This window comes from Ascaphus truei, chromosome 4 (assembly GCF_040206685.1).
Source record: "Ascaphus truei isolate aAscTru1 chromosome 4, aAscTru1.hap1, whole genome shotgun sequence".
Taxonomy (NCBI): Eukaryota; Metazoa; Chordata; class Amphibia; order Anura; family Ascaphidae; genus Ascaphus; species Ascaphus truei.
In genome coordinates this window covers 325,024,938-325,039,001 of record NC_134486.1, presented here as the reverse complement: position 1 = coordinate 325,039,001, position 14,064 = coordinate 325,024,938, and the positions used below count along the sequence as shown (strand labels likewise).

Sequence of the window (14,064 nt, the reverse complement as noted above, 5' to 3'; positions counted from 1 at the left end):
ATACTATTTATTTTTTGTTAAAATAGGAGCAGCATAACTGGAATAAACCAGATAACTGCCTAACAATAAATAAATAATATAAATGATAAAGTAGGGGGTGAAAATAGAAAACACAAAAACATAAATGCAATACTTTAAATATAGGAAGTAGTTCTTTATTAACTTGGATAATACTGCTTGTATACAATATGCCAGGTCTTTCATCTTGTTTACTGCATCCCTTGAGGGCATCTTGTAAATGTCTTATGTAGGCAGAAGTTGCCAAAAGTTAAAAGTGGCACATTTTAGTCCATGGGATATTGCAAAGATGTAATAAATCAAAACATGTCCTGTTGTGTTTGTGCAGATTTACATATCTTGATACGTAGACCATAACCTTTTTGTATTGGTTTAAATTACCGAATGTCTTAAGGCAATACTTTTCTCATTACTCTGAGATACAGACTTTGTATCATTTCTACAGTGTGTACTTTGTATTTTTTAGGTTGTGTCCAGAGGACAAATTGTTTCTGTAGGTAAAGAAAACTCTACAACTATACCATTAAATCCTGAAACCACGTGGACTCCAGAGGCGTGTTTAATTGTTTATCATGTCGCGGATGATGGCACAATTATAAATGATGTTGCAATGCTCTCCATTCAGCCTATCTTTAAAAACAAGGTGATCAGCTTTCAATGCCTATTAAATTCTACTCACACTGTTAAAAGTATATTTTTGTTCCCGCAATTTACTGGTGTGATGGTTTGATACAAATATATATTGTATATTTCTGTCCTGTCTTTTTGACCTGCTCACCTATAGAATAATGAAAACCAGGTAACAGCACTCACATGTACATGTGCTTAAAGTAATTATTTATTGCATATGATACCACCTATCTGACTTGTAATTTTGGTGACATTTTCAATATTAACAACAAATAATAATACAAAGAAATAAGGGATCAGGAGAGCGCGGATACAGAAATTAAAAGGGATAGGAGGGGGTGGTGACATAATTTTTGCATTCAGAGTGTATGTATCATAATAATCTAATCAAATCCCATTAGTCAAATTATCCTTTAGTTTATAATAGTAATAATCCAAATGAAACCTGGTACAGTATATCTCATCCTTTTCTCCGCATAGACTCTATAGTAACAACCCTCTTACATTTTCCTTAATTTGTGGTTGCCCTTGTGTGTTTAAGAGACAGGAATAGACTTTTCGTACCTAATCTATATTATAAACAGTACATTATTTTTTCCTAGCTCAGTAACACAAAACCCCACAAAAAAACCTGTTTCCTTATTTTACTTTTTATATTAGATTTCCTTATCATGGAATAAAGCTCAAGCCAGACCTTCTGAGAAAGTTTTTCTCACTATCACTGTGACCGAACCCAATTCACTTGTTGGACTTTCAGTTGTAGACAAAAGTGTGAAGCTACTTGGTGATGGGCATGAAATTACAGTTAACAGTGTAAGTATATATATGTACTTGGTTACAATTAAACAAATATTACAAATGACACTTAAATAAGCAAGATGGCTTTTCAATTAACATTGTAATTAATAATTCCCTCAGTTGCCTAACTTGTAAGTTTTTTCATGAGCTGTAATGTATGCATACGCAATATGCAATCTATGCATTGTTATACAAATGGGTTGCAAATGACACAAGCAAGATTGTTTTGCAGTTAATTTTGTAATTTTGCACAATTTGTGCAATCAGACACAGTTTACCTGTAAGCATGTTCTTGCCTCCACTGGGTTATAACAAAAAAAGATAACAGTGCTGCACACCTAATCAGCATGAAAATTAAGCAAGATACTTGCGGTTGAATACCGGTGCTCCTGGGTCAGGGAAATCCTGTGACACAAATTCCTAGACTATACAGGGTAGCACGTAATAGACGATCCAAGGCACTACGGATTTAAGAAATGTATTTATCAAACTAATTACCTACTTAGTGCTTAGTTTGATAAATACATTTCTTAAATCCGTAGTGACTTGGATCGTCTATTAAGTGCTTGTCTCCACTGGGACATGATTTTCTTGCTATCTTTTGACAGGCTTGGGTTCTTCCCTAAAAAAGAAAGCTCAACTCATACAGATTTTTTCCATGAAACGTCACATAACCTGCTTGTCCTCTCAATTTGAATGCCTTTGTTTAGAACATTTCCATTTGTAGTTTAAATATATAGCCCCCAAGCACAGCAAAATGAAGAGAAATGGAAAGGTCATTTGTTTCTCTGAACATGTAATAGCTGTATATTGTTACATTTTAGAGTTCTGTTTTACTATATTTCTTTATTGAGGCATTTTCAGACTTCTACTGACATACTCAATGATGATGTCAAAGTCAATTACTTTATAGCACATTAACATAAACCAGTTGCACTCCTTGACTTTAACTTAGGTTGAAATAAATGATTTCAACAATGTTTTCAAACATTTATTAATATTTCACTTAGTAAGTAATGATTAATTCAGCACTCAGAGCAGAAGTAGACAATTTAAACAACATTTGGAAACATGGTGTAGAGTATGGACATAGGAGAAAAGCCATTATAGAGATGCAGAGTTTATACTGCTAAAAAGACAACTACCCCAACTTACTAACTTTGTTGAATTGTTGAAGTGTATGCTTCCTTGTACATGTGCCACATTTGAATTAAGTAATAATCCCTGAAGAACAGGACATTACTGGACAATAATGCCCTGGCTGGAAGAGTTGAAGGCCCGAGGTGAAGCCGAGGGACTTTAACCCATAAAACACACTGCAGCCCTCCTCCACCCTCTACACACACACACACACACACACACACACACACACACACACACACACACACACACACACACACACACACACACACACACACACACACACACACACACACACACACACACACACACACACACACACACACACACACACACAACACACACTCAGTAGCCCCCCCCGCCACACCCACAAAAACACACTGCAGCACCCTGTAAACCCACAAATCTGCAGACACACACCAAAAGAAACTCTGTAGCCCTCCTCCACCCTCTACACCCACTGACACACACACACACACAAACACACACACACACACACACACACACACACACACACACACACACACACACACACTACTGCCCCCTCTACATCCACAAATCACACACAAGCAACCCCCCTCTACACCCACTGCAGCCCCTTGTAAACCCACACACACACACACACACACACACACACACACACACACACACAAAACACTCTGCACCCCTCCTCCACCCACAAAACACACACTGCAGCCTCCATCTGCACCCACAAAACACACTGCAGAGACACACACAAACCAACAAAACAGACTTTGCCACTTCTACATCCACAAAACACACCAGCAGCCCCCTCTCTACACCCACTGCAGCCCCCCTGTAAACCCTCCCACTGCAAACACAACAACAAAACACTCTGTACCCCTCCTCCACCCACAAAACACACACTGAAGACACACTCACTGCAATCCCCCCTCTACACCCACAAAACACACACCAACAGAAGACACACACCAATAAAACACTCTGCTGGCCCCCTTTACACACACAAAACACACAACATATACACAAACCTTTCCCCTCACTCTCCTGTGTGGAGCTCTCTGCAGGCAGGGTGGGGGAGGAGTCAGTGCCTTGCTGCTGCCTCCTGTCTAATCATCTCCCCCTGTCTAAGAGCTGATCTCACTCTTTGTGAATTAGAACTGAAAGCTGATTGGCTGAAAAACTTGGCCGGGTGCCGAAAATTCTGGGCCATTACTGATTGGATAATGCCTGGAATTTTTACCAATCAGAGAGCAGGGATTTCAATAATGCCTGGAATGTAACAGCTGTAGCCTATAATACATGGTAAAGATCCATGGGGGTATTAATATGGCAAAAGTGTAGAACCATAATTTAAAAAAAACCTTTCCATATACTGTACAGAGTGAAATTATTTGCAGTTCAATACTTTACAAAAGCTTTTCCAGAAGAGTGCAATTTTACTGCATGATAGCAAAGGCAAAAAATAATATTTCAAAGCACAATGCCTTAATCAGGCGGAACCATGATATAATACTAGTACTCTTGGTATGGTAATACATCATGGTAACACATACACTGTAGGGTCATTACTGACCCTCTGATTAATACATAATTGTGACTGTTTCACAATAAATGATGCTATTTTAAGAAAGGCTTGGGATCTGTTTTCAATGTGTTGCCTGGACGTTGGGAGGATTTAGTGCAATGGCTATGGAATACAACATTGACATGCAATATGTTGCCTACATCCTGGAAAACTCTTGTGAAAAGCAACTTTCTTTTCATTCATGTTATGTTGTAACCAATATTAAAGCAGTATATATATATTTGTATTGATCAGAACACTTTTTTTAATAAGTTTAAATTTATTATAGGTGCTCCAGGAGATAAATGGTTACAGCAAGTCATATGTGAGACAGATCAGTAATCCCTCTGAAGTTTTTACGGTAATAAATAATTTATTTATTGCATTTTTCATGTAATGTAGGTCACAGTAAATTAAAATAACATGGAAATAATGAGTTATTTTATGTATCACAGCTCCACCCCCAGAGAGATACCGTTCGGTAGGAAAAAGCAATACCGATCCTATTAGCAGTTTCTTTTTCAGAGATCTGCCTGTGCTATCTGCCTGCAGTCTGTAACAGCTATGCAGAGAGAGCTGCATCTCCCTGCATAGCTCTTACAGGCAATCATACTGTTTTTATTTTAATTTTATTAATATATTACTGAAGCAGGAGGTCTCTGGACCTGACCCCTTTAACTTCAGGTCTGGGGACCCCCTGCTTCCTAAGTTATAGGCCTCTGTAGGGGGTGCCAGTATCTATGGAAAATGTATTCTCCCGCATTACGTTTCGCATTACGTGACTGGGACATTTAAACATGCAGCAGAATCTGGCACCCTCTACCGTGGCTTGTACCTCTGAAAGCCGGGAGTTCCGGACCTGAAATTAATGGAGGTGAGGTACAGAGACACCCTGCTTCAGTAATATGTTAATAAAATAAAAATAAAAACGGAACTTCATTACCTTAGCGGCTAACTGCTAAGGTAATTAAGGGATCAACCCCCACTACCCAGTTTGTTGGTGGTAGAGGGGGTGGGTGAAGGATATAGTTGCCCTTTTTTTCTTAGCGCCACATAGTATAATAATAATAATAATAATAATAATAATAATAATAAGGAATGGTTAAAGCTAGTAATGTGTCATAAATTAAGGTATTTCTCTAACAAAAGTAATGATTTCAGTCCAGCTAAAATATGCACTACAATCTGTAAAATCAGTTATTTAGAAATTCCTGTTTGTGAAACATTAACTTTTTTGGACACTCCGTTATCACAATTTCATATTTGTATATTTCCAAAAAACATGCAAAAACAGTCATGGGTATTTTCTTTGATGCTCAATATCATATGTGAGCAAAGAAGAAAAAATGTCCTTCGGTGCATTGTCTCAAGTATAGTTGTGAAGTATAAATTGGATAAATGCAAAAGAAGATAGCAGTGTATCAATAAAGGTAACTTAACCCAATAAATACATGTAATTAAATTCATACACTTACAAGTTGATGTAGTTCTTGTTCTATAAATTCACTCCCCTTTGGAATTTCAGAGGTTAATCAGGATAATCTAGAACTCCCATTGATCCAGAATATACAATACAGATAAGAGAGAGAAAAAAGATCATGGCACAATACATTTCTTGCAAAAGACTTGGTCAGAGCAATATTGCACTTACAGCCAGCACTTGGTAAAAACAACGTTTTTGGATAGCTTCCCAGTGTGTGGTAATGGATTCTCTGCTTGTAATAGTGGTCTGGCTCACAATCCAGGCTCCACATGATCCAAACTGCTTTTACTGCTGCATGCCTGTTACGTCTGTTTCCTCAGATTTCGCATCGAGGAGAGACACTCCTCCTCTCCTTCCTCCAAATACCGTACGCACAATCAGGAGGTGCCAGGAGGAGATCTTTCACAGCAGTGTTTCTAGTCCTGCTCGCATCCGCATATGGGAGAACCAAAGGACGATCAGCTGGCAACATCGGCAAGGGGAATCCACGCGTCACAGAAGCTATCGTGGCTTGTAAAGTCCAATCCAACGCGTTTTGCAACTGCTTCGTCAGGGATATGGCCCAAGGCAATGCATTGTGGATTTAAATACTGTTCTCAATTCAAAAAAAGTCTTTACAGCAGATTGAAAATCCGTGCATGCAAATAATCAGCTGATTGCTCAAAATCATGGGGGCCAATCTATAGACTCATAGAAAACATTACAATAAAGGAAACACCTAAAAGTTATTGTTAAGACATTTTTGCAACTTTAACCTAAAATATAAATACGCCATAAACATGTAAAAACACCTTATAGGAATCCATCGGTGACATTGAATCAAACACTTCAGTATTGGCTAGTCTATGTGTATATGCATAGTATCACTCATTAAATAAACAATGTTTAAATATACTTTAGATACTAATGAAGTTGGTATATTTTAGAATAATTATTTTATATACAACTTATATCACTCTTACTTGCTAGCCGAAATACTGGATGTACTCATTGCCTGATACTTAGATTTAGACACACTATGAACATATCAAATTTATTAAGAAACATCATTAAACTCATCAAATATGTAATGTAATTAAATTTACAATATTTGAATATTAAAATCAATAAACTTTGCTATCTTTAACGTGTTCGTGCAATTGAATAGACTGCTACCTGGTTGATTGTATGTATAAATTATAGTTTCCCCATATTAACATCTCATTCACCAGGAGTGTACTATGCAGTAATCATAAACAGTATTAGTTATTCAACATATTACACATCAGGAATACATTCTACAATGGTTACACAACAATGACCATTAATTATGCAGAGATCTAAACTGGGCAAATGAGACTTGCGCACTGAGTGCCAATGTGTGGGTTGGTAAGTCCCCACATTCACTCTTTCCTGCCGCAAGTCAAGCAATAACATACAATTTTCACAGACCTAAAGAAATTGAGCTACATCCATGTCCGTAAGTTAAGTCCAGCAGGTGCTAATGTTTTGAGAGTGAAAATCCAATATGATTCCCTTTGGGAAATCATTTGGATAAAGTCACCCCCCTGCAATTATGGGTCACCTGTACTATTCCATAGAACTTAAGACATTTAGGATCACTGTTGTGCTTTAGTTTGTAATGATTTGACACACTATGTGTTTCTAGTCCGTGTATGATATTCCTTACATGTTCTCCTAATCTAATTTTTTTTTATCACAAATTTTTTAATGAACATTTCAGTTTTTGGGGTGCAGAAAAAAAAGAAGGGATGGGGGGGAAGTCGCTGCAACAAAACATCAAATAATATTTTATAAAAACACAACAGGGATTAAAGGGTCGTCTGCCCCCACCCCCTTCCCGCCACTGTCACAGCCGGGGGAGTCCCGTTGTAACGGAGAGGTGAAGAGGTACCTCTGATCTCCCCAGATCCCACAGTAACAAACAAAAAAAACCCAATACAACATAAAAGACATCCAAGGTTAGGGGGAGGGGTCATCTCACCAGCCTCCTTCCATCCAGCCACCTGCGATGATGTGAGGGGTCCAGAGATCTTCCTCCTCTAGTCATCCATATCCTCCTAGTCCTAAAGGTCTGAACTCTATTCCTTAAGAATAGAAAGCTATCCTATCGAGATATTGTCCATGGTTCCCAAATTTTGTCATGTGTCTTAGTTGTGTGTCTCAAACATGCTGTCAGTCTGTCCACTGTCCTGACCTCATTCATTCTTTTTGTTATCATGCTCATGCATGGAGCCTCTACCTTTTTCCAGGCTGCGGCTATTGAACATCTGATGGCAGTGAGAATATGGGAGCTGAATTTGCGTTGGCAATGGCTCAGTGATTCAATTGGCTTGGCTAGAAGGAACACAAAAGGGTCTAGGGCTCTGTACCCCCAAAAACTCCTCCAGCCAGTCTCTTATCTTGGACCACAGTTTCATTATTTTTGGACACTTCCACCATATGTGTATCATGTCACCAACCCCTCTGCATCCACTCCAACAGAGATCTGGATAACCTGGGTAAATCTTATTGAGTCTTTGTGGTGTCAAGTACCATCTATACAGTATTTTGTAGGCATTTTCTATCGTTTTAGTACAGATGGATGTCTTGGACACTCCTTCCCATATATCATCCCAGTCCTCACCCGAGATCTCGTTTGTAGATCGGGTTCCCAACCCTCTATGTATTTGAATTTATTAACTTCACCAACTACTACCAACTCTTTATATATTGATGAGATGAGAGCTTTTTGACCTTTTCTGTTGCTACAGTACATACACTGTAGCTGTTCAAACCCTGACGCTTCCATAAATTGTGTTCTCTGTTCGACCTGCCTTATAAAGTGTCAAACTTGAAAATACCGGAATATATCTTTGGGGGGGATATCATATTTTTTGTCTACCTCTGCAAATTCCATTATTTTCCCGTTCACTAGGACATCTTCTATTTCTTTTATGTTTTTCCTTTCCCAGTGCTTAATATTTTTATTTCCCAGGCCTTATAAAAAGTTTGGATTTCCCGATAAGGTGATTAATCTAGAGGGGTACGGAGTTAGTGCGTATTTGGCCTGAGCCACTCTCCATACTTTTAATGTGTAATTTATTGTACTACATGGGGGTCTGAAGACAAAATTCTGTTCCTTTGTGAACCACAGTCTTGCTTGAAGTGAAATGTCTCCGGACAGATCTCTTTCAACCTCTACCCATTTATGATGGTCCCTGACCGCATGCCACATTATTATTTGTTTCAAGTGTGATGCTAGGTAATATTTAGTGATGTTTGGCACCGCTACTCCCCCTCTATACTTTGAGGACATAGGTACTAATTTTTAGAAAAAGAGGGAAAATTTGCGCCAGAAAAAATTAGCCTACTATTCAATGTGTAGCTTCAGTCCTTTCCACAATGCAGTTCCGCTGCCTGAGTCTTTCAGAGGTGATTCACCAACCTCTGTATGAATATGGGTAGAAAAAGGGTAAAATGTCCTCGGGCGCGTCACTCTGCTTGCGGCTCCACGACGTATAAAACGTATAAAATGGAAGAGAAAAAGGGGAGGGCCACAGTAGGGAAAACAGCACAACAAATTATACACACTTCTTCATTAAGATAGGGAGAGGGGAGGGGGGAGAGGGGGGGAGAAGAGGGAGGATAGATAATGGAATCACACTTTTTGGGTGGAGACACACTCACATCAAATCTCTAGTATCTTGAGCAGATGTCTCCTCCTCTGTATGTGATTGGGTGAGTTATAGGTGAGGAAATGCCTCCTGATATCTTCCTTGACAAAAAATAAAAGGGAGAAAAAAATAGTGCAATACAGTTTAATTGAACAGTGGGTGGATGAGATTTAAAACTTACAAGCGACCGATATATTTGGGCATAGGAAGGAGATGCCGCCAGACTCCACAACGTGTCCCTCTCTGGGTTGGGGTGTTTTGTCTTGGCTGGTCCCTGCTGGCAGGTTGTATAAGGCTGCAGTGTGGATAATCAGAGCCCGTGCACAGGCTGTGTCCTCCTCCGGCCGCCTATCCCCTCTGCACAAACAGTCTTCAGCTTCCTTACTCCGTTGCGCATGCGCATGCGCAGACGGCGAGACGCTGGGCCAGGATACAGGGGAAACAAACTCCTCACTACGGTGGCTTGGAGTAACCAAAAAACGTCAGACGCGTTTCGCCAATGCTTCCTCAGTGACGTAGACAAGTTCAGGGTAGCAGCAGTCTTTTATACCTTGCGGTTCCGTCGGTTTAACTTTAAATGTGCTGGTTTCTCTCTGGCCATGTTAGCTGTTGTAATACACTAAGTTAAACATGTCTATACTGGTGCAGCAGTTAATACATAACAGACAAAAAATACATTACATTAAAATCTTAATATTACACATATATTAATTTTAAGAACAGGTGGCATGCTTAAAAAACCTTTATTAATTGCATGCCCCCTGTGTATATTTTAAAGCATTTTTAACATCATTAGGTTCCTAAGAAATGGTTTTCTCTTCATCTAATGCCCATTTTGTATCTTCCGTTTTTATCTTCCTTTTTAAGTCCCTACAGGGGGCATGCAATTAATGCTTGGCCAGAGAGAAACCAGCACATTTAAAGTTAAACCGACGAAACCGCAAGGTATAAAAGACTGCTGCTACCCTGAACTTGCCTACGTCACTGAGGAAGCATTGGCGAAACGCGTCTGACGTTTTTTGGTTACTCCAAGCCACCGTAGTGAGGAGTTTGTTTCCCCTGTATCCTGGCCCAGCGTCTCGCCGTCTGCGCATGCGCCTGCGCAACAGAGTAAGGAAGCTGAAGACTGTTTGTGCAGTGGGGATAGGCGGCCGGAAAAGGACACAGCCTGTGCACGGGCTCTGATTATCCACACTGCAACCTTATACACCTCGATACACAGACAGGAAGAACCTGCCAACAGGGACCAGCCAAGACAAAACACCCCAACCCAGAGAGGGACACGTTGTGGAGTCTGGCGGCATCTCTTTCCTATGCCCAAATATATCGGTCGCTTGTAAGTTTTAAATCTCATCCACCCACTGTTCAATTAAACTGTATTGCACTATTTTTTTTTTCTCCCTTTTTTTTTTTGTCAAGGAAGATATCAGGAGGCATTTCCTCACCTACAACTCACCCAATCACATACAGAGGAGGAGACATCTGCTCAAGATACTAGAGATTTGATGTGAGTGTGTCTCCACCCAAAAAGTGTGATTCCATTATCTATCCTCCCTCTTCTCCCCCCCCTCCCCCCTCCCCTCTCCCTATCTTAATGAAGACGTGTGTATAATTTTTTGTGCTGTTTTCCTTACTGTGGCCCTCCCCTTTTTCTCTTCCATTTTATACGTTTTATACGTCGTGGAGCCGCAAGCAGAGTGACGCGCCCGAGGACATTTCACCCTTTTTCTATAGGTACTAATCTAGCTATTCTTGTTTTTTTGTTCTGCGATATAAACTCAAAGCACTTGTTTTGTATATCCCCTATGGTCTTGTAGGACACTGGCCAATCATTTTAGGAATTGGAGCATTAACCCAAAATTTGTCTGAATACAGATGCAGCCACCAGTATTAGAACTCTTGCCTAAGAAATTCTGGGGCAGTCTCACAGTAAATGCCTTAACATTTCTGTGACATTCTTAATGGCCCATCGGATTAACACAGCAGTGGTCCCTGCAGTCCCATTCAAACTGAATGGCACTGCAGGGACCTCTGCTGTGTTAATCCAATGGGCCATTATATTCTAATATACATGTATTAATCACCATCAGGGATGCAACGCCATACTTTATAGTTTAAAGACATATGAAGACATGAAAGATAGTCAGATAGACTTTATGATGGAAGGCATCTCTTTTGTTTTAAAACATAATTTATTCTGGTTCCAAGATGACTATTACCTCCAGATACAAGGTACTGCCATGGGAAGCAGTTTTGCGCCCAGGAACGCCAACCTCTTATGGGTTGGTGGGAAGACCTTACCACCTGGGCTAATAACATCTTTCGCGTGTACCTGGTGCTCTGGCAGAGGTATATAGATGACATAATAATAATATGGCAGGGTAGCCAGGAACATTTGGATGCCTTCTTTAGTATAATCAATAACAATCGATATCATTTGAAGTTCATACATGTATCGAGTAAAACCAAGTTGGAGTTCCTTGACCTAGAGATTAGTATTGAAGAAGGAATGATTAACACCAAGACTTTCTTTAAGGAAGTCAACTGCAACAACTACATTGCAGCTAGCAGTTGTCATAAAAGAAATTGGTTAGAGAATGTCCCCTTCAGAGAGTTTAGGCGTTGCAAAAGAAATTGTTCAAACATGGCAGACTATGACACACAGATTGTACCAATGAAAAAGAAATTCCCTGAAAAGGAATATAAGGAGGACATCATAGACAAAGCTTTAAGAAAAGTTGAGGGTATTGACAGAACATGTATGTTAGTGTATAAGGATAAGAATTCAACATCTAGGCCGCATGGGGATTTTATAACTTTCATCCCGACCTATAGTGATGCATCGTATAAAACTACTGCAATTTTAAAGAAACATTGGCATGTTCTTCAAACAGATGACCTTTTAAAAAAAACATTATTAAAGATAAATCTGATGTGATCTTTTCAAAGGCACCAAATTTAAAACAAAAGTTGGTCCCTAGTTTTCTGAAATCCAACAGGCAGGAATGTTTGCTGAGCACTAATACTAGGGGCTTTTTTTTAAAGACGCCTCAACTGTAGAGCATGTAATAACAACAGAAAACAAGTTGAGGGAATATAGTTCCTTTACTACATCCATGAAGTATAGTATTCATTCCAACATATCCTGCCAGCGTAAAAGAGTAGTGTACATGCTGGAGTGTAGCTGCAGACTCCAGTATGTGGGCAGGAATATCCGCAAACTTAAAATTAGATTAGGAGAACATGTAAGGAATATCATACAGGGACTAGAAACACATAGTGTGTGAAATCATTACAAATTAAAGCACAACAGTGATCCTAAATGTGTTAAGTTCCATGGAATAGAACAGGTGACCCATAATTGGAGGTGGGGGGTGGGAGGGGGGGTGGAGGGGGGGTGACTTTATCCAAATGATTTCCCAAAGGGAATCATATTGGATTTTCACTCTCAAAACATTAGCACATGCTGGACTTAACTTACGGACATGGATGTAGCTTAATTTCTTTAGGTCTGTGAAAATGATATGTTATTGTTTGACTTGCGGCAGGAAAGAGTGAATGTGGGGACTTACCAACCCACACATTGGCACTCAGTGCGCAAGTCTCATTTGCCCAGTATAGATCTCTGCATAATTAATGGTCATTGTTGTGTAACCATTCTAGAATGTATTCCTGATGTGTAATATGTTGAATAACTAATACTGTTTATGATTACTGCATAGTACACTCCTGGTGAATGAGATGTTAATATGGGGAAACTATAATTTATACATACAATCAACCAGGTAGGAGTCTATTCAATTGCACGAACATGTTAAAGATAGCAAGTTTATTGATTTTAACATTCAAATATTGTAAATTTAATTACATTACATATTTGATGAGTTTAATGATGTTTCTTAATACATTTTATATATTCATAGTGTGTCTAAATCTAAGAATCAGGCAATGAGTACATCCAGTATTTCGGCTACCAAGTAAGAGTGATATAAGTTGGTAAATATACCAACTTCATTAGTATCTAATGTATATTTAGACATTGTTTATTTAATGTGATACTATGCATATACACATAGACTAGCCAATACTGACGTGTTTGATTCAATGTCACCTATGGATCCTATAAGGTGTTTTTACATATTTACTGTGTATTCATATTTTAGGTTAAAGTTGCAAAAATGTCTTAACAATAACTTTTATGTGTTTTATTTATTGTAATGTTTGCTTTGAGTCTATAGATTGGCCCACATGATTTTGAGCAATCAGCTGATTATTTGCATGCATGGATTTTCAATCAGTTGTTAGGATTTTTTCCAATTGAGAGCAGTATTTAAATCCACAATGCATTGTGTTGAGCCATATTCCTTACAAAGCAGTTGCGAAACGCGTTGGATTGGACCTTACAAGCCACAGTAGCTTCTGGGATGCATGGATTCCCCTTGCCGAAGTTGCCAGCTGATCGTCCTGTTGTTCTCCCGTATGCGGATGCGAGCGGGACTAGAGGCACTGCTGTGAAAGATCTCCTGGCACCTCTTCTCGATGCGAAATCTGAGGAAACAGACGTAGCAGGCATGCAGCAGTAAAGGGGGTTTGGATCTTGTGGAGCCCGGGTTATGAGCCTGACCACTATTACAAGCAGACGATCCATTACCAAACGCTGGAAAGCTATCCAAAAACGCTGTTTTTACCAAGTGCTGGCTGTAAGTTCAATATTGCTCTGACCAAGTCTTTTGCAATAAATATATTGTGCCATGATCTTTTTTCTCTCTTATCTGTATTGTATATTCTGG

The 14,064-nt window shown here is 39.2% G+C and overlaps 1 protein-coding gene across 1 annotated transcript in view; it reads left to right on the top strand.

Moving 5' to 3' along the window:
* Positions 1 to 14,064, top strand: part of CD109 (CD109 molecule) — a 220,784-nt gene that overhangs the window by 92,137 nt on the left and 114,583 nt on the right. The window contains exons 14-16 of the mRNA XM_075598010.1: positions 485 to 661; positions 1,309 to 1,461; positions 4,425 to 4,496. Coding sequence (XP_075454125.1) covers positions 485 to 661; positions 1,309 to 1,461; positions 4,425 to 4,496 — 402 coding nt within the window. The remainder of the gene's footprint in view (positions 1 to 484; positions 662 to 1,308; positions 1,462 to 4,424; positions 4,497 to 14,064) is intronic.